Source organism: Euprymna scolopes, chromosome 4, assembly GCF_053919585.1.
Source record: "Euprymna scolopes isolate OS-2025 chromosome 4, ASM5391958v1, whole genome shotgun sequence".
Classification (NCBI taxonomy): domain Eukaryota; kingdom Metazoa; phylum Mollusca; class Cephalopoda; order Sepiida; family Sepiolidae; genus Euprymna; species Euprymna scolopes.
In genome coordinates, this window is record NC_136485.1 from 30,005,358 (window position 1) to 30,026,404 (window position 21,047).

General features: G+C 35.3%; 1 protein-coding gene across 1 annotated transcript in view; it reads right to left on the bottom strand.

Annotated features, from left to right (window-relative positions):
- LOC145266987 (uncharacterized) overlaps positions 1–1,738 on the bottom strand; it is a 33,630-nt gene extending 31,892 nt beyond the window's left edge. Inside the window, exon 1 of the mRNA XM_080122838.1 lies at positions 1,473–1,738. Coding sequence (XP_079978964.1) covers positions 1,473–1,593 — 121 coding nt within the window. The 5' untranslated portion in view covers positions 1,594–1,738. The remainder of the gene's footprint in view (positions 1–1,472) is intronic.
- Between the last annotated feature and the right edge of the window lie 19,309 nt (positions 1,739–21,047).

A 21,047-nucleotide genomic window follows, 5' to 3' on the forward strand; every position in this document is an offset into this window, starting at 1 on the left:
TTTTTTTTCTTTGTTTTTTTTTTAGTAATGTCTGTTAAACTTTCCTAATCAGCGACTCTCAGCAAAGCTCAGTGGTTGACGTCATGTTCTGAGCAAAGCTGATTGGACGTTGAGTTATGTCTGGTTCAAATTATTCATAAGTACAGATTTAAGAGTTAATTAAATTTCTTTATCCATGGCATGTTTATCAATCTGTTAACCTATATATCTATTACAATAGAAAAATGCGAGCATGGAAAGTATTATTATTAAGCTTAAACATGGAAGAAAAGGACAAGATATTCTAGTAAAATTATAATAAATTTATAACTTAAAATAAGCTTCGTAAATCTAAATATACACTGACTGGGCAAAATTCTTACCTCAATTCCTAATACCTACTCAAACTATAACGTTATCTTGAACCTAAGCTAACATAAACTTTAGGTTTTTCCATTTTTTTTTTTTAACTTTATGATAAAGTTAAAAAAAAAAAAAATGGAAAAACCTTAGGTAAAAGTCTTAATCCGCACTAACGCTTTTAGAAAAGCGTTAGTGCGGATTAAGACTTTTACCGTAGGCTTCCACTGCATGCCCCTAAATCACTTTGAGGAGTGTAACTATTCATTAGATATATAATCTCTCGGAGAAAACAACAACTAGAAGATGGGGATAATAGTCCAAATAATTAAATAAATAAAAAAAAATTACTCATCTCCAAAATAATTCCCAAAATTAATTCAATACATAAATAATTGTTTAAACTTAAAACGTTCTTTTGTTTGATCAGGACTACATTTTTTATTTTTTTTCTACTTAGCTTGTGTATATTTACGACACAACAAAATCTTTTTACTGTCAATAATGTATCTTAACACAAAATTTAAAAATTAACTTTATAAATTTGACTTGTAACAACAACAGACATTAAATTTCATTTTAACAGTCCCTAACATTTATTACACAAAAATTCACAAGATTTTTACTCACCTATTACTGAAACAAAAGCAATACATTAGTATAAATTTATTTATTAAAAAAAAATAACAAACTATGGTAAATTTTTTACATTGACTTCTAACTGGTCAGGAAGTGGGGGATCATCTAAATTTATATACAGATGTGATCACAGCTATAAAGTCTTAATTATTTATTTTTTAATTCTTTATTGGCGGATATTTTTAATGCTGTTGAACCATAACAGACATAAAGTAAATTTTAAAGATTTTAGAGGATAAACTATGCTGTGTGTAAGATAGCAAAAACTATCTTTTATCAAAACATTAATTCTAAATTGAATACAAAATTCATCTTTCACACTAAATTCTAAAATAATTGATTTTTTGTTAATTTTGTTTTCTCTTGTAATATTACAATCGAGTTTTTCAGGTAGTTAAATGTAATCGCCTACAAGAAGTGGATTTTCAGATCTGATAAGGCAAGTTAGAATATAGTTAATTTCTACAATTTTAATTAAAAAAAGAATATCAAACCTTGAAAATATACATCCTTTTTAAAATTAGTTGCCAAGGTTAACTTGTCCGCTTTCGATAATTTATTTACGATAGCTCGAAACTCCTCCAGTTCAATTTCGTTAAAGGTGTGTCTCGCCATGGCCAGCTTTCAAAATGAATCCTGATTGTTCTATGCCTGTTTCCTGGAACATCCTAACTAGTTTCACGGAAATACAAGGGTAAAAGTGAAACTAAAAGAAACATTAAAGAGATGTATTTATACAATTTACAAATGTTAAATGAATGTTAAATGAATGACTAAACATGTAATTTGCCAGTAAAATTTAGAAGGAAAAAAAATGCCATAAAAGTGTAAATTGAAATGAAAAAGTTTAATGGTTGGTTGTGTTTTCCAGTTTAAGTTTAACACTGCCCGGAACATTTTAGTTTTAATTCTATCTAAATTACTTTTAGGTTTTTAACTGAGAGTCTTGTTCTAAAAGAACTCTAAAAATATGAACAAACATTCTATGTTTTTTATATACGCAAACTTCTATTTTTATAGTGAATTTAGGCTTTTGAATTCATTTATTGGTGTTCAGAATCAAACATTCACTGCTAATTTATTGAGATTGTCGGACTGACTTCCTCATCTTGGTTGTTATAGTCACAACGTTTCGGCCGCTTTGCCCTCCGGCCTTCATGTTTTGTAGCGAACTGGGGAACCGTTTGTTAGGAGTCTCGAACCCAACCCTTTATTATTATTACGGGTACCGTGTTCTAACTCTCTTTTTTTTAATGTTACTTTTCACTACCTTCGTTCAGGATTGAACTCAGCACCTTTGGGTAACTGTAAACTTTGATACAACGTCTAGGACCATATGTCACTAGGACAATTCTTAGTTGGTTTTTGTTAATGTTAAACCTATGTTGTTATTCAAGGTTTTCTCTCTCTATTAGAGGTGTCCAAATTGCATTCAGCTCTACACTTGGTTTGCTTATGTCCGAGCATGTGAGCTGTTTGTTTAAGTTTTCTTACTTTTCAGTGGGTCTCTCTGTTTATTATTTTTACTTCATCCCATAGGGGGCGGTGCCCCCCCCTCTCCATCCAGACATGGTTGGCTTGTTGTGGGGGCAAGTAAAAATACCTTACTCCTTCCCCCCACTCCACCGTTTTATATACTATAAATAAGCACCCATCATTTCTAGCATGAGCGACAGAAGAAAAGAAAGGAGAGTGGACGAATAACCACACCTAAAAGGCAAGGCCAGCTGACCTATGACTAGCAAAGACTATATGTGGGGGTAACCCCACATATCTGAACTTGGTCAATGTACGGATCACCCTACAAACCACAGTTACTATCCAGCTCCCATTTCCCACCTCTCGGGAGCTGGTCCCCCCTTTCCCTCCCCCCTCCCTCTCTCTCCACATTAAAAAACGGCCTTGTGCCTAATTTGCTCAGTGGGGAAGCAAATAAATCCCGTCCCTAAGGCCAGGATCAAAGTGTAGTATCTGTTCTGGCAGATGCTGCAAGCAATGACTAGCAAAGACCATATGTGGGGGTAACCCCACATATCTGAACTTGGTCAATGTACGGATCACCCTACAAACCACAGTTACTATCCAGCTCCCATTTCCCACCTCTCGGGAGCTGGTCCCCCCTTTCCCTCCCCCCTCCATCTCTCTTCACATTAAAAAGCGGCCTTGTGCTTAATTTGCTCAGTGGGGAAGCAAATAAATCCCATCCCTTTATATTTAATTTATTTCGTTTAAAGAAAACATTACAATTAAAAAAATTCCAATATAAAATTAAAACATTTAAAAAAGTAAAATCTTCAAAAGACAAAACAAACTTAGGCACAAGGCCCTATAAGATCTGTGGAGGGGAGTGTTGCAGGGTCTTTGTAACTAAAGTAAAAAATTGGAGTCTTTGTCGACTTTACTCTTGACTGGTAACATTTACCACAATACCTCATTCACTCTGTGGAGTCTAAAGTTAACTAATGAAAACCCCAGCGTTTTTGCAAAAAAAGATATATATATCTGTATGTGAGTGTGCATTTTTTTTTTTAAAGTGTGTGTGTGTGTGTGTGAAAAAAGTTCAATTCATTGGAAAATAAAAAGTTCTTGAATTTGGAAGAAAAACAGTTAATGTTGGGGAGTGGGAGCTAACAAAATAAAAATCCCTAGTGCATTGTTATTAAGGTCCCTGCCTGAGCTAATCTAGAAAGTTAGATCACCTACTGTTTTCCGGGGCATAAAAAACAAGCGGGGAGATCCCTAATGGGGATTGGGAAGAGTTCATATCGGGTGTAGGGAGTAAAATAAATAGATTGTTAAAAATAAAAAGGGGGGATATATTAGGTGGCGACCTTCGAGTAGGGGTTGATCAGGGGATGATAAAACAAAAGGATAGGGGGTGGGGTAGTGGTAGGGTAGCCCTCGAAAGGTTCTCTAGTGCCAAAAAACAAACAATCGAGGGACAGGATCTCATTTGTACCACCAGTCAAGAGTCTCTTTACTTTTTATTTGTCTAACCTAGCAGGATGGGCTCCGTAGGACCCAGTACTGCATGTGCCATACCTATGGTGGTAACACGAATTCAAACTTGGCACCTCATCGGATGCACAAGCTAGCGTCATGCACCCACGTCTTGTCAAAGGCCACTCGAGGCAACCTCTTCCAATCGCATCTGATCTTTACTTTAAGCAGATGTTTAAAGTAGACGATCAGTCCCGATCCAGAACAGATATCCCTTCGCGGACTCGCTTGAGGCGTGTGATCCATATGACCATCCTCCTACTGCTAGTATCGCTAGAAAAACCATTCTTTTCTCCCTTTTTCAGCGGTGGATCAATGTTCTCCACAAAATATGATTCGTCGAGTTCAAGCCAGCGCTCGGCATCGATGAGAGCCGTTACCTCGTTGACGTACCCTAGGAGGGTCTTGAGCCTGCTACATCGGAAAAAGGCATGACCGGCTGTTTCTCTCATGTCTTCGTCACAGCGCAGGCAGTAGACCCGGGTTTCTTCATTGTAAAGGTTGAGTTCCTCAAGGAGGGGCAATGCGTTCCGGACAAGTCGCCAGGTAAGGGAAAATTCTGAATTTGTAAGAAAGTCCCGTCCCGGTGCCCAACTCCACTGGGAGCGGACCTCCTCCAATGACATCCCCGTCCATTTCACTAGCGGTTCCTTTTTTCTACGCCCCACTAGCTCCCAATAAAGCCTGTTCCTAGACTGTTCAAGGACACTGGTCCCCGGCAACGCTCTAAGTGCGGACCGGCATTCGGCGTAGAATGTTTGTTCCCCCCTCGGTCGAAGCCGTGCTTTGACTGAGGGCTCAGGTGTGAGATTGGAAAACGAGCTTTCAACCGCAGTGACCCATGGAACGTCTACGTACAACGAACGGCTCAGAAAGGCCAACCTCTCTGCATGCTTGTGACACAGGAGATCGGGCAGTCCCAAGCCTCCCTCGCTCGGATTTCGAACACAGACCTCTCTGCAAACATAATGATTACCCTCGTTCCACAAGAGTGTGCCGAGGTGTTCCTGTAAGCTGGTTCGTCGTTCTGCAGGGAGGGGAAGTACAGACAAATGCCAGAACCAGAACCAGCACTGATGCAGCAACAGCAGTAATTCAAAGATCCCTTTTCAGGGCTAGGTTCCTACGAAAGACCTACCACTTTGTTTACTCTGTTAGCCCTCCTCATAACCACTCCAGAACCAGCGCCGATGCAGCAACAGCAGGAATTCAAAGAGCCCTTTTCAGAGCTAGGTTTCTACGAAAGACCTACCACTTTGTTTTCTCTGTTAGACCTCCTCATCACAGTTCCAGCAGCAGCCTTTTCCAGCCCTTGGTGCCTCCAGCTTCCTGCATCTCCTGCCTGCAGCTTCCTGCACCTCCTGCCTGCAGCTTCCTGCACCTCCTGCCTGCAGCCTCAACTTTCTGCACTGCACCTGCATCTCCTGCCTCCAACCTCGCCTGCACCTTGCACCTCTGGTCCGCTACCTCGCTTGCACCTTGCACCTCTGGTCCGCTACCTCGCTTGCGCCTTGCACCTCTGGCCTGCTACCTCGCTTGCACTTCTGGTCCGCTACCTTGCTTGCACCTTGCACCTCTGGTCTGCTACCTCGCTTGCACCTTGCACCTCTAGTCCACTACCTCGCTCGCACGTTGTTTCTCTGGTTTGCAATTTGACTCCCTACCGGTCATCCATTCCTAAACACTGATCCCTCCGTTCTCAGTGTCGTTCCGGATCACTCTGATGCCCAGCTGACCATTCCATACCCAGCGAGCACCCTCTGAACCACACTACATCCAGAGTACCAGTCCGAACCTCCAGACCTTGCCTCCCGTGACGTGCGACCTTCCAGGCGACCAGCACCCAGATTAAACGATTTTTGCTTCCTTTATACAAAATAAAAGGCGAACCCTCGTCTTTAACCAAACAACCTGTGTCTGTCATTCTTCTTTGCCTTTAAGCTGTTTACCTTTTGCCTGTGTCTATTTTGTTAGTTGTTGGGTCGATTGTCTCTGGACAACCAGCCCCCACTACAGACTATACCCGATTTTTCCGTCTCCCCTTTAGTTACCGCTTTTCAGTGTTCTTCCACCCTTACTTTGAGGGGGCGGCATGTTTCACCCTTGTAAACCTTTCTGCAACTGCATGGGATAGAGTATATGCAGTTCTTGATCATGTTCTCCTCCATGCGGTGCTTCACTCGTAACAGATGTCGTTTGAGTGTTGACTCACTCTTGAATACCGTCCTGATGTTGTAGGGGGCACATATTCTTTTTCTACTATTTTTAATTAAATTTTAAATGTTAAATTTTCTTAAAATGTTAACAATTGACATTTGTTGTCTTGCACAAAAAACGTACATAAATATTTAAAAAAAAGGTTTTTGAAATAATTAATTTATTTATTTGTTGTCTAACTAAGATTTAGAATGATTTTCTAAGAGAATATGCAAAAATATTATAATATAAGTACCTGGATTTCAAATAATTCCACTTATTCATATAGGCAACCAGTTATTTCGCGTCGATCTAGAGTCTAGATCGACACTGTTTACATTTGCATTTGATAAAAAGCAAACTATGGAAGACCAAACAGGCCAAAAAAACTTATTTTTCAGTGACGAAAATTTCAATGTATTATTAAGCTGAGGCTGGCCAGTACCAGATGGGTGACCATTTGTATGAGTTTGGTTTTTAATGTGTATGTGTGTGGGGGCCAGGCTCCCCAAAATGGGGGGGGGGGATTTAAAGCAGAATAAAAAAAAAATTATTTCAGCGCGTTTGGTCCACCGTAGTCGAAAGGCGGCAAACGTTTTTAAACTTGATTGAAAAAAATGATGCTATTTTTAACACAAAGGGCACAATATTTATCGAATTTTTTTTTTGTATCGATTCTTCAAAGCATGCCCTGTTTAATAATGGTCATGCATTATTCGGCTCGCTAAAAAAAATTGTTAATTTATTCATCAAAGATTTTAAAATGGCTTTTTTCGTATAAATATTAAAAAAAAAATTTTTTTGTTTTGCTTAACTTAAATTAATTATTTTACTTAACATATTCACCGAATTTCACACTTCAAAACTGAAAAGCGGGATAATTAAACACAATCGAAGTTCTGATATTCAGACATCAAAATAAGGTATGCAAACAAGTTTTTTTTTTTTTTAAATCTATAATTCTGTCCCTTACAACAACACAATATATTGTGTTCAGTTTCAGATGATTATTTTAAGCATATTTGTTCCCACTTCAAAACAAGGGGGGGGGCGGTTGTAAGCAAAAATATAAAATATCGTTTATGAAAAATGAGTACATTGTTATAAAGTTCATTCTTCTCTTAATAATCGCTGAAAATTTCGTATTGATCGGATAATTACCTGCTTTTTGGTAGATTTTTAAAAAGACGGTCCGTCTAAAAGTACTGACCTGCCCCCACCCCCCAAGTTTTGGCGGTGCCTAGATAAAACTAATCAGTAAAATATGCCGTACGTTTTGAATATTAAACCTTTCAATATACTACATAAACAAATTCTACGTTTTTGTCGGCGATTACATATAACACATTCGGGTTGCGTTGCAGTAAAAATAACGAAAACACAATATGAACGAGTTGAGATTTTTGAGTGAATCATCAGTTTATTTAACAGAGTCACATAGCGTTTTCAGAATACGTAACATTTTGTTTTTTTTTTAATTGGGGCGTTTCTTTTTTTTATGTATTTCACTTCAGTTGTGAATGTTTAACACACGACAAAGTTGTTTTTCTACTGAAAATATGTATTTAAAAATGTTTACATGAACTAACGACAATCCCTTCTTATTCTCAGAACATTGTAACTACTTTCGCAGAATTATTTGCGTGAAAAGTGAAAATAAATAAACGCCTGGCTGTTAAAAGGGAGGTAATTATACAATTTAACTGTGCTAACGTAAAGGGAGGTAATTCTACAATTTACAAGTGCAGAATAAAGTGAAGACTTCACATTATTTGCCAGTGAAATCTATCCATAACAAGTGAAGCATGCATGGTCCCCCTGTGAGGGAACAGTGAACGAGGCATAAAAAATGACTAAGGTCAGCATTTGCCCCCCTCCCCATAATTTAGCCTCCAAACTTCCCTGGGGACGTCAAATCCTGGTTAAAATGAACAAACGGTGCAGTTTTAGGCCTTAACATATGTAAATTTGAATTCTGCACCATGCAAAAAAAAAAAAAAAGAAATGGCTAAGTTCATCATTTGCACTCCACCATTTAGCCCCAAAAGTCCCCAAGGCCTTAATGTATTTAAATTGGAGTTCAGCACTATGCAAAACTGCGAAATAGACATGCACAGAAAATTTTTGACAAATATGGTAAAAAAATAGTTCCCACAAAAAATGGAGTTTGTATTAGCCTGTGCGAGCCTTTCTAGTCGCGCACAAAAACACGCATTCACATCTCAAGCCATTTTTCCTGTCATACACATAAGTGCACAAAAACATACGCATGCACGTACACACATGTACATATATTCACGTTCGCGTACATACACTCACATTCACGTGCATATACACACACGCTAACGTACACACATGTACTCACATATACGCACGCACATGCACACATAGGCAACGTCACTTCCCCTTCGAAGAAATCCACACATGCGCAAAAGACCACCGGAAACAACTATAAAAGCAAGAGACAAGCTGTTTCCTTCCTTTTTCGACTCGCCTTCCGAGCTGAGTGGTTAGCGGAACAAACGTCTCATTTGCTGGGCGCGCGCGCCCACGTGCCTAACGCCACTTGTTACTATGTGTGAGGCAAGAGTCAACAGACAGTATGTACACTTTACACGTTTTCTATCTCCATGAACTGGATTGACATTTTCTCTTTCTCTCTCTCTACAACAATAGACATTTCCTCTCACCAGCTAACAGCGAGAGACGCATACCAAACTAAACACATGCTGTACCCTTTTCTTTCATTTGCTTTTTCACAAAATAAATTCTAGTTTGTTTACTTCAAATAAATGCGTTGTTCATTTTTTCCTCGTAACAATTCATTTTCCCTATTTTGCACCACACTGCAACAAATTGGTGACCCGATGTGAGATGAACACGTATTTCATTCTATATCCACAAGTCCACAACAAATTTGTGACCCAACGTGAGATGAACACATATTTCCTTCTATACCACAAGTCCACAACAAACTGGCACCCGACTGACGTGAAACAAACATGCATGGTGATACTACTTTTTTGGAATTAATTGTTTTGAGCGAGACTAGCTTTTTATTTGATAAAGAAAAAAACCCGAAGATTTCAACAAAGAAAATAAGTGAACTACAATGACAAAACCCCTCATCAGACTCGGCAGAAAATGACGAACAGTCAACTGCCCAAAACATTATTTAAAAAAAAAATATATACACTGCATATTTTTTTTTCCTAGGAAGCGGAGTATTGTGCCAGCCTTTCTAGTCTCGTACAAAAACACACGTTCACATCTCAAGCCATTTTTCTTGTCATACACATATGTGCACACAAACATACGTGCACACGTACACACACATACATATATTCACGTTCGCGTGCATACTCTCACATTCACGTGCATATACACATATGCTAACGTACACACATACACGCACACACACGCACACATGGGTGTTGCAATATTTTGGACTTGTAATGGGGGTATGATCCCACACAGTTGGACGATTCTATTTATAAACGATACTGCTAAGAACTGACGAATCAAATTAATTCACATTCTGCTACCAACCAATCAGAAACCAGAATTTCTTCATAAAAATTAAACCTTTTCTGGAGCAATTTCACATGTTCTTTTCCGTCTTGACACGGTAAGAATATTTTGTTCTGTGGAACTGTCTACTACAAACAAGTCACCTCCCAGGACTTGTGTGTAACAGCGAACCATCTGAAACTGTTCTGAAACTCAAAATGGCTAACACTTCTTTGAAGGAAATCCACACATGCACAAAAGACCACCGGAAACAACTATAGAAGCAAGAGACAAGCTGTTGCCCTCCTTTTTCGACTCGCCTTCCGAGCTGAGTGGTCGGTGGACCAAACGGCTCCCTTGCGGGGTACGCGTGCCGCGCGCCACCTGCTACTATGTGTGGGGCAAGAGTCAACAGACAGTACGTACACTTTTTGTAATAAATAATAAAGTGGGCGACTTTTAGGATTAGATATATAGTTACAAAATTTAAAGTAAGAAATGTGCAAAAACATCAGAAAAATGATTAATATTTTAATTTTTATTTTGAATTTGCAAAAACAGAAAAAATATTTGTGCAAATTTATAAGGTGGACTTATTTACCTTGTTACCACTACAACAGACAGATAAGACAAGCCAATAAAATATGGCAGTCTGTTTTTGAGCTAACCATTTCAACCTCAAAATAAAGAGATTCTACATATTTTAGACCTAATTTTTTTAATGTCATATATGGTATCCAGAAAAAAGGAAAGTTGTGCAATTTTGGCTAGGTAGGTAAACTAGGTAATATGGAATAAATATTGCTTGAAAATAAATTTTAGGACCATTCTTGTGGAATATAGTTTTAAAAAGAGTCTTAGTTCAACCGACCCCCCAAAACGTATATTTTATTAGTATAACCATTGGAAAAACTACTACAAGGACATGTTCGTAAATCACTTAACTAAAAAATCGATTTTATTTAGCTAAAACAATATTAAATATTTTTTTAAATATTTTAATGAATATTTAAGTGAAGGGAGGAGTTAAAATATGTATATATTTTGAGAAGTTCCTATTCATTTTGCACATGCCTTATATATACCATTTCTTCTCTAGCAACATTTATTGGCTCCTTACAGCAACACCTGCTCCAGTGGCTTTATCTGCTGCCTACTCGTCCTTCCAGCAGTTCCCACTTAGAGTCTCCAGCTCCCTATTCCAATGCCCATTGATGTTGGCTGCCTGATTGAGTTCCCAGCAACATTCAGTGACTTGTTCCAGTGTCCGTCAACATCCGACCGTCTGTTCCAGTAACCGTTGATGCCTCCAGAGTCTACTCTACCCTGCAATATCTGTTCATGTCAATCCAGTTCTTAGCCATGTAGACACGAACCGGACCTACCTGCGGCATCTCACCACAATCCAGGGACGTCCACACCAATCTCAGTGTGATCCCATTCCTTCTTATCCAAGATCCAGCTTACTCACTTTCATATCTGAAACTCTGTTTCTGTCGATCCAGCCCTTGGCCACATACACATGGATCAAACCTATTTGAGAAATCTCATCACACCTCAAGAATGTCCACATCAATCTCAGTGTGACATCACTCACTGCTGTCCAGGATTACAGTTTCCACATCTCCAGTCTTTCCAATTTTCCAGCACCTTGCATTCCTGTCTATCCCATCTCCACTGTTGCCCACGCACAACACAATATTTCTAGTTTTTCAACCTTCCCGCTTCCAGAGTCTTTCTCGATCGACTTTCTCCAGTTCTACCCTTTTTCCTCTTTTATTTATGGCGGAATAAATACACATTTATTTTATTGTTAATTTTATAATTGTTAATTAATAAATACACATTTATTTTATAATTGTTAATTAATAAATACACATTTATTTTATAATTGTTAATTAATAAATACACATTTATTTTATAATTGTTAATTAATAAATACACATTTATTTTATTGTTAATCTTATAATTGTTAATTAATAAATACACATTTATTTTATAATTGTTAATTAATAAATACACATTTATTTAATAATTGTTAATTAATAAATACACATTTATTTTATAATTGTTAATTAATAAATACACATTTATTTTATAATTGTTAATTAATAAATACACATTTATTTAATAATTGTTAATTAATAAATACACATTTATTTAATAATTGTTAATTAATAAATACACATTTATTTTATAATTGTTAATTAATAAATACACATTTATTTTATAATTGTTAATTAATAAATACACATTTATTTTATAATTGTTAATTAATAAATACACATTTATTTTATAATTGTTAATTAATAAATACACATTTATTTTATAATTGTTAATTTTATGATTGTTAATGAATAAATACACATTTATTTTATAATTGTTAATTAATAAATACACATTTATTTTATTGTTAATTCTATAATTGTTAATTAATAAATACACATTTATTTTATAATTGTTAATTAATAAATACACATTTATTTTATAACTCTCCATCTGCGTTTGCCGTCTCTTTTTTGCCATTTGTCAATTTTGCCTGTGTCCACTTTCTTAGTTGTATGGTCGATAAGCACGCCAACCCATCATACACTCCCCTGCAATAACCTCGTCTTTGGGAATTAATCGCTTTAATATCCCTTTGAAAAATCATTAGGCATGAACTGCACCAAAAAAATTCTTTATTATCTCCCTTTGATTTACATTTAATTATTACCTCCCTTTACCAAAAAATTTACGTTTTCTTTATGATGCAAATGGAAGAGAAATAACTCAATTTATTTTTCATAACACCGAAAACAAGAAGAAAAACGATTAAAACTAAAGAATTTGAAATAAATAAATGAATTAATTTTTTTTTTTTAAATACATTCGAAATTATAACCTATTGGTCTAAGGGAAGTAATTTATTGTACTAAGAATTGTAAGAAAAAATTTTTTTTTCAACTACTATATTTAAATTATTAGTATTATAACTACTTTATTTAAATTATTAGTTTTATAACATTAATAACAAAAAATGAAAAATGCGACGATATAGCAATTTTTCTTAAACAAAACATTCGAGTAACTATAAAGAAACAAATACAAAAAAATGTTTCTTTTAAAAACATTTACTTCAATAGTTACCTCCCTTAGAACAAGGTTACACTTCTGAATAACTTGGCCTTTTGGCTAGGAACAAAGTGTAGTATCTGTTCTGACGTAACACTTCACTTTTATGTCCTACGTCAGTTGAGGAGAAATCCTTCATGATTGAGACAATTTTAATTTTTATCCCTATCCAGAGTGTCCTTTTTGAGGAACTGGATTTTCCCCACATTAAAAACCGCACTTGTGCCTAACTCTGCTGTCATGGGGAGACAATAAATAGGAACCTTATATTTTTAAATTGGTTTACCATTTATTTTTGTTTTTTTATTAATCATTCATTTTTTTTTATTTATTTATATTTTATTTGTTTACTTTTTCAATTTTGTTCTATTTTTCAAACGAATTATTAATTTTGCTTTGCAACTTTTGCAGAACATACAATTTTTTTTTTAATTTAATAGAAAAATATTTTTTTTCAAAGTTAGTACAGTTTTTTGTTCAGTTTTTTTTTCTTTCTTTAAAACAATAATCAACTTACTTCTCAGGTTGAAATATAAAGCTACGCTAAATTCCATGATATCGGGTAAGATACGCCCACTTTTTCAATACTCTTCAAATTACATTTAGTTGAAGGTTTTATATATTTTAGAATGTGAACCGTGCTGAAATAATAATGTTATCATTTAGAAACTCATTCTTACCATGGGGAAGGAGGCCCCGTTTTTTGATATATTCTGTAATTTCATTTAACGATTTGATAAACAAAAGATACCATAAAAATTGAATGTAACTTGAAAATCTTATCTAAAAAAAAAATAGCACAACGTGTGTTCCGCATAATACCCTATCTTTTTTCAGCAAAAATTGTAGCCATTTATCACCTAATAATAATAGTAATAATAATAAAAATTATATATATATATATATATATATATATATATATATATATATATATATATATATATATATATATTACATTAATTTTTGAGTGTAAATCTTTTTTGACTGGCTTTAAAAGCTTGTAAAGGAAATTTGATCAAACAACTTGGTAGGCTGAGATTATTAACAGTTGGAAAAGGAAGGTAAAGCTTTCAGTTTTGTGGTTTTACCTCGATTAGTCGTTGTTTTTATCTATGCTAACATTCTCCTTGCATATGACAAGAGGAGGAACTCAATTGTTAGTGATAAAAATAAATTTCTTATAAGTCTCTCAAGCAATGCATGGTAGTCATGCTCATTAAAAAAGATATATATATATATATAATATTAGCCTGGGTGCCCGGCGGTGCCCGAATGTTTGGAGATGTCTGTTGAGTCTTTATAAAGGGTTCAAAGAAAAATATATTTTTTTTTCATTTTTAAGCACTTTTTTTTTCAAACTTTTTTTTTGTCAAGGAAATTTAAAGAAAAAGGTTTGTACATCTCCAGTCACATCAATCGCTTACAGAGTCTCTCTTTGCAATGATGCACCTAACGCTACATGTACTGCAATTCTTTTTCAGATCTGATTAATTTCGTATTTTGACAAAGAAACATACAAAAAACAAATAAACAAAAAACAAGTACTTCTTCGGGCGTCTGCATTTGTTTATCTAACAATGATAAATTCATAGTGCTGTTCGTCTCCATACTTTCCACGTAACATCTAGTTTTATTTCATTTATTTATTTATTTTTTATTCCAATATTTTCCCAAAATCGTCTGCTTGTTGCTGCGCATTATGATTGGCTGATCAGCGTCTCATGTCAGATTACAGGCAAACTTGAGTGGGTGACATCATGTTCTGGCCAAAGCTGAGTGGACGCTTATATATGTGCGGTTCAAAATCTTAACAAGTACCCAATAAATTAAACAAACTTGTATCGCTTAAATTCTTGTCACATGGTGAATAATTGCCTAAACTAACTGGGAAAAACCTTGTCTGGGGACTAACCTCATCCCTGGTTGAAGTCCTAATTCTTGCCATGTATTGAATAATCACCAAGTGTTTATCTTACATAGAAAAAAAAACACACGATGGTTCACTGTCTTAAAACGCTAGAATAGGTATAAGTGAGAGATTGCATTACATTAAATTCATATGCAAAACTTATCCCCCTCTATAAATTCTAAATCAATTTTTGCTAATTTTTTCGAGTGTTTACACATAGTCGCCAAAAGAAAGTAGAATTTCATTTCGAAGTGGATAGGGTTATTTACAATACTTTTTTCATAATTGGACTATTGACTAATATATTTTAGCTTCCATTTTGATTTTTATTCATTTAAAATTAAATTTCCATGTAAAAAAAATACCCAAAGTTTAGTTTATGTGTCCAAAAACATTATCATTTAGAACTCACTGTTATCAGCACCTTTAACCATCTCACCATGTGAAAACACCAAAAAATTATATTATTAAAGGAGTCAATTTAAAACCCTGTTTGCACAAATGAGTTTATAAAGATGTAAATAAATTCATATTAACTTACTCACATTTTCCACGATTCTGTCGATGAGAAGCTCTTGTTTGAAGAGCAGTTGAAAGGTCTTTATGTTAATGAGGATAAGACAAAGTTTATGATTTTTAATGTGGAGGTGGATCAAAGCTCCTGATGGAACAACACTGAAAGAAGTCACTGAGTTTGAATACCTTTGCAGCAACATAGGTTCCATAGAGAGAGATATTGAAATTCGCATCTCAAAAGTATGGACTGCATTCGATTAAACTCATTTAGTAATATAATTTTAGCGTTTTTGTCTTATATTTTAATCAATATATTGGTATTAGATTCATGTAATGTATGTAACTTACAAATGTTGACATATGTTAGACCAGAGATTAGGAATTCATTTTCACAATGGTCCACATGAGACATTGCGACAGTTATCAAGAACCTGACTGATATATTTAACTTGTTTCTGTCTAATGCATTTTATTATTATTTTTAATAATGAATCTAACTTTAAAACAATCTTGTTTTTACAACTCACTATGCATGCGTGTGTGCGCGTGTGTGTGTGTGCGTGTGTGTGTTCGTGTGTGTGTGTTTCTTTTGTTTTTTTTACATAGGCATCACCACATTATCAAGGCCAAGAGGCCACTCAAGGATAAGGGTTAAAGAGTGTACAGTAGAAATTGGACAATATAGTAATCATTAGTAATGAAAACTTGGTAAATTTGATAACTTATATGGAACGGCTCATCAAGAACTTATTTACGTTAGACTTGAAGACAACCATATTGTAGTCAGCCGGAAAGCAGGAAAACGGAAGACAATTCCACAGGTGTGCAGTTCTAAGAAAGAAGCTTTTTTTTTTTTTTTTTTACACAGTGATCACCACTTATCAAGGCCCGGAAGCCACTCAGGGATAAGGGTTATTGCAAGTATATTACGTTAGTGTGGAGATTTGATGAAGTGTTTACTTAAGGGGCGGTTCATTAGGAATTTGTTAACATTAGACTTGAAGATATCCAAGTTGTAGTCCGGAGGGAAGCAGGCAGACGGAACAGAGTTCCACAGGCGTGCAGTTCTAAGAAAGAAGCTTTGTTCATGGAATTGATTTAGGCACAGATATAGAGTGGCGGAAATTTTTCACAGTGGATTCAGCTAGACGGGTGTTTTTCGTGAAAGATTGGCGAGGGGGGACCAGGGATTGGAGTTCAGACGAGCACCTGCCATGAAAATAACGATAAAACAAGGATAGGCTCGCAACGTCTCTTCTGTGGGAGAGGGGTTGCAGGGTAGAGAAAAGGGTATCCCCACTAAACGACGAAGTCTATTTTGTGTGTGTGTGTGTGTGTGTGTGTGTGTGTGTGTGTGTGTGTCCGTTTCCATTTTTCAAATTGCATCTCAACTGAGATGCAAGATTGCAGAGCAATGCGAAGGGGAACAAATGATTGCATTTATTGTGGACGATTGTTTTATGGACTTTTAGTCGGTAAAAATAGCTGCTAAGGGGTCTAAATTACAAAAAAAAAATGGAACTTGGAAGGTGTAAGTCGACTAAACATGTAATCTATATGCATGTGCAATTACACATTTATATGTTAAAGTCGGTTCATTTAAAACTATTTCTTATCCATCTGACGATAGCTTGAATGATAAATACTAAGACTCTAGAGTGCTATATGTTTTGGTTTCGGTTCTAGCTGATGGCACTCTATTCATATATTTTTTGCTTTTAAAATTACAACTATATATTGGGTATAATATAATATATAATAAACGATATAGAATTAACTCTATAATAATAATTTCAGAATTCGCATAAATTAAAATATCATATTTAAGGGTATTTTACGATCCAGCAATGCCGGGCACCAAGCTATTACAATATAACTGTGGAAATATTATCAATCTATATAAAAGGCATCATTTTCTATGTCCAACAAAGTCATTTTTCGCCGGTGTTCCGAGGGGGGGGGTTACTATTGCTTAGAAGTGTTTATATACCCCCTAGATAATGATATCTAGGATTTGCGAATGCGTGTTGCATGTAGATTTATTTATGTCGACTTTTACACAATTCTTGCTATTTCAGCCCATCTCGTGTTGATTCGGCTTTTTGTAGTAAAGCGAAACTGATGAGAAACTAAGGTGTGATTCTCAGCGTCCAGAAAGCAAATGAACGTTTGGTCAATGTCGGTTTTCACCGTCATATCAGAAAATTGCTTTCATTTGGACACTCCCCCAATAAAGGGGAGCTGGTTTTTCCTAACATGTTGGGGAAACAAAACCAGACAAAGTTGGGTAAAAAACAAACTAAAAAAAAATATCCCTCAGTTAAAATCAAGTGCGGAATTTCATTAACTTTGACCTAATTAGATTCGCCACACACCTGCCATTTATGAACGTTACATTGAAATTTTTTTAGTTACTTTCCTTTCGTGGGCGAACGGGTAACTTACCAAGTTTTTCGCCTCAACGTTCAGGGTTCGATCCTACCTACCTACCAAAACTTTATTTTATTTTTTTTTTATTTGACTTTTTCTTCTTTTACATCAAGTTCGCTGTTTTTTTGTTTTGTTTTTCCGATTTTTAACAAGAAGTTTAACATAGGGTTTGGATCTACCCCCCCCCCCTTCCAACACACACCTACAGAAAACGTTTTTCACTTTTTTTTTTGTTTTTGTTCGTTTTTTTAATATTTGTTTTTGAGCCTTCCTTCCTACCAAAACTTTTTTTTCTTTTTTGATCCCCCCCCCCCCCAACACACACAACTACAAACACCCGGGCAACGCCGGGTACCCCCGCTAGTATTTAATAAATATTAATAAACGCATTTTCAATATAAAACTAGCATTATGTTTTGTTTTCGCTAGTAGAGTCATTGAATAACTAATAAAGATCAATGTGTGCACATATATATATATATATATATATATATATATATATATATATATATATATATATATATATATAATAGGAAAATCCCTTAGGCTAGATAAGGGTTTAAATTTTTAAATACATTTCGATATAATTATATGGAATTTTAAAGTTTAATCGATATTGAGATAAATTAACATTTTTAAATTTGTAAAACAATCTTTTTATTAATTTAGGTTTTTATATTAAAGGTACTTACAAAAAAACTTTTTTAATGAAAATTAGGATATAATTTTAATGAAAATTAATTTTAAAGTTAATAATATAACTAAACTTAGCATCATGTTTTGTTTTCACTAGCAGAGCCACTGAATGAACTAATTTTATGGCATAATATGAGTCGAAAGTTAATCACCTGTTGAAACTCATGTTGCTGCACATTTTCATAATGATCTGCCACGATTTTTTCATATTTTTAAATAATTATGCAATGTAAAACCAATACTGAATATTTGGTAGTATTAATTTTTCAATTGATTAGATTTATAAGAATTGCAGTCACAGCAAAAATGTTACATACAATAATCAGATAAGAAACTTACAACAATTCTTATGCCTACGTGCATCTGTACTTTCTCACTTTACTTCAACAAATATTCGGCCAATTTGTAATTGCCAATTGAAGAAAAAAAAACGTGTTCTATTTCTATAAAACTATTATATTCTTAAAATAACTGTTTTATTAACATTAAGACACTATAGAGTGTGTTTAGTGCAAATTTAACACTTTTTTATTAGAAAAGAAAATACTTCATATCTTGGTTAATAATTGATGCATACTCAAAATTCAAAGCACATCGATTGGAGAATCATTTGCCGAATACAGGTCCCACAAACAAGTTGCCTGGAGACTCCAGTATCTCCAGACAAGATTTCATATTTTCTTTTTCTTTTTTCTTTTTTTATTTATTTTTATTTGTTGTTTTGATTGACTTTTCAAACTTCGAGTAATGGTAACAAAAGAGCAACATTTTCTGTTCAGCAAAATTCCATGGCTGAGCTTTTAAACCTCTTCATTTCCGATTTTTACCTGCTGAAACTGGTTGAGCTAGTGGGTTAGGACCTCTAATATGAAGGCCATGTTGGCCTCTGTCATGGCTGTAGTGCCATTTTCAGAGGAAAGAACGTTTACACCATTACTTACTCTTTCCTGCCTGGAGTATAAACGGATTGAGGGACCTCTTTTATCCTGGGTATCGGCCTGCCAGTATGTATAATTATTTTTATTCATTTTTTATTAGAAATTCCTTATTTACTACCAGCCTGGGTACCCGGCGTTGCCCGTGTTTTTGTAGGTGTGTCGTGAGCAAAAAAAAAAGTGGTAGTAGGCAGGTAGGCAGGCAGGCAGGCTCGAACTCATACTGCGAAGGAGGAAAAGAACGTGACCCCCCCCCAAAAAAAAAAAAACGTGACGTCTTTGCTGTTGCGCCCATCGTGAAACCGGAAGTGACGTAGTTAATGCTAGTCAATCGAAAAGAGACGATGACTTTCGAAAATAGCGTCGAAAACAGCGACCCCTTCCTGTATAAAAGTGCCCAAATGAGCTAATTTTTCGATATTTGTCGTCCGAAGGGTCGAGCTTAAAAATGATACTGTACTCATGAAAATCCATTGCCTCTGTTAAAATTTTTTGCGAGACATACATACATACATATATACATACATACATACATTAAAACAGACAGGTGAGATTTTTATTATAGATTAGAAGCTGCCATCTATTAATAAAGAGGGTTTCCGAGTTCGCATCCTTAAGAACATGCTGAATGGCTTGAGGAGACAGCACACCATGTTTTATTTGATCTTTATGGTTAGAGTTTACTTCTGATTAGAAGTATCCGCATGTCAAGTCTCTGACAAACCCTTGTACAGAGAGACTGAAGACACCCAAATATGGTGTCTAGTAGACATTCAGTTTCTCCTGAATTTTGAAGCAATAGTCCTTCCACAGACACCTAAACAACATGTTTTGATGATACAATGAATAACGGAAAAACAAGAGGCGAGCACAGAGAACTAAATTATCTCTGGCCAAAGTCTGATCACCGATGAGATATGCTTTTTGAAAAAAGGTCACTTTAGATGAGAAAGTCATGCTAAAATCATGTATACCAACAAAATTTTTTAAATTATTTTTAATTGTAATAGAGACTATTCAAATAAACTAATGTTTTCTATTAAAATTGAGAATGCTGATTAATTATCCATAAAAAGGAAAGAAGATTGACGGAATAAATTTACACACAACATTTCTGATTAATTATTAAAGTAGAGCAAAATCATCCTTATACTATGGACTAAGAAAACGTCAAAAATTATCGTTTAAGGGAAATAACTCTTATATTTATTATATAGGATCCAAGAAAGACAACTTTAACAGATTGTTCCTATTTACAATGTCTCCCCACGGGACAGAGTTAGACACCAGGGTCGTTTTTTAATGTGGAGAAAAGGAACAAAAATAAAAATTGTCTCAGTTGTGAAGGATTTCTCCTCCACTGACAGAGAACAAGAAATTGAAGTGCAGCATCTGAAGAACAGATACTACACTTTGAGGTATTTATTTGCTCCCCCACCGAGCAAATTAGGCACAAGGCCGATTTTTTAAGTGAGGAGTAAAGGGGAAATGGGGACCAACTCCCCGGGGAGAAGGGAAGCTTGATAGTGACAATTTGTATGAAGGGTTGCCCCTACATTGTCCAAGGTCTTATATGCGGGGTTGCCCCCACATATGGTCTTTGCTTGCAGTATCTACCGGAACAGATGGTATTTATTTGCTCCCCCACTGAGCAAATTAGGCACAAGGCCGTTTTTAATGTGAGGTAAAAACCAGCTCCCCTAAAAGTAGGCAAAAAAGGGGGCACTCTGGTTACCAAAAATAATAATTGTCCCAGTATAGAG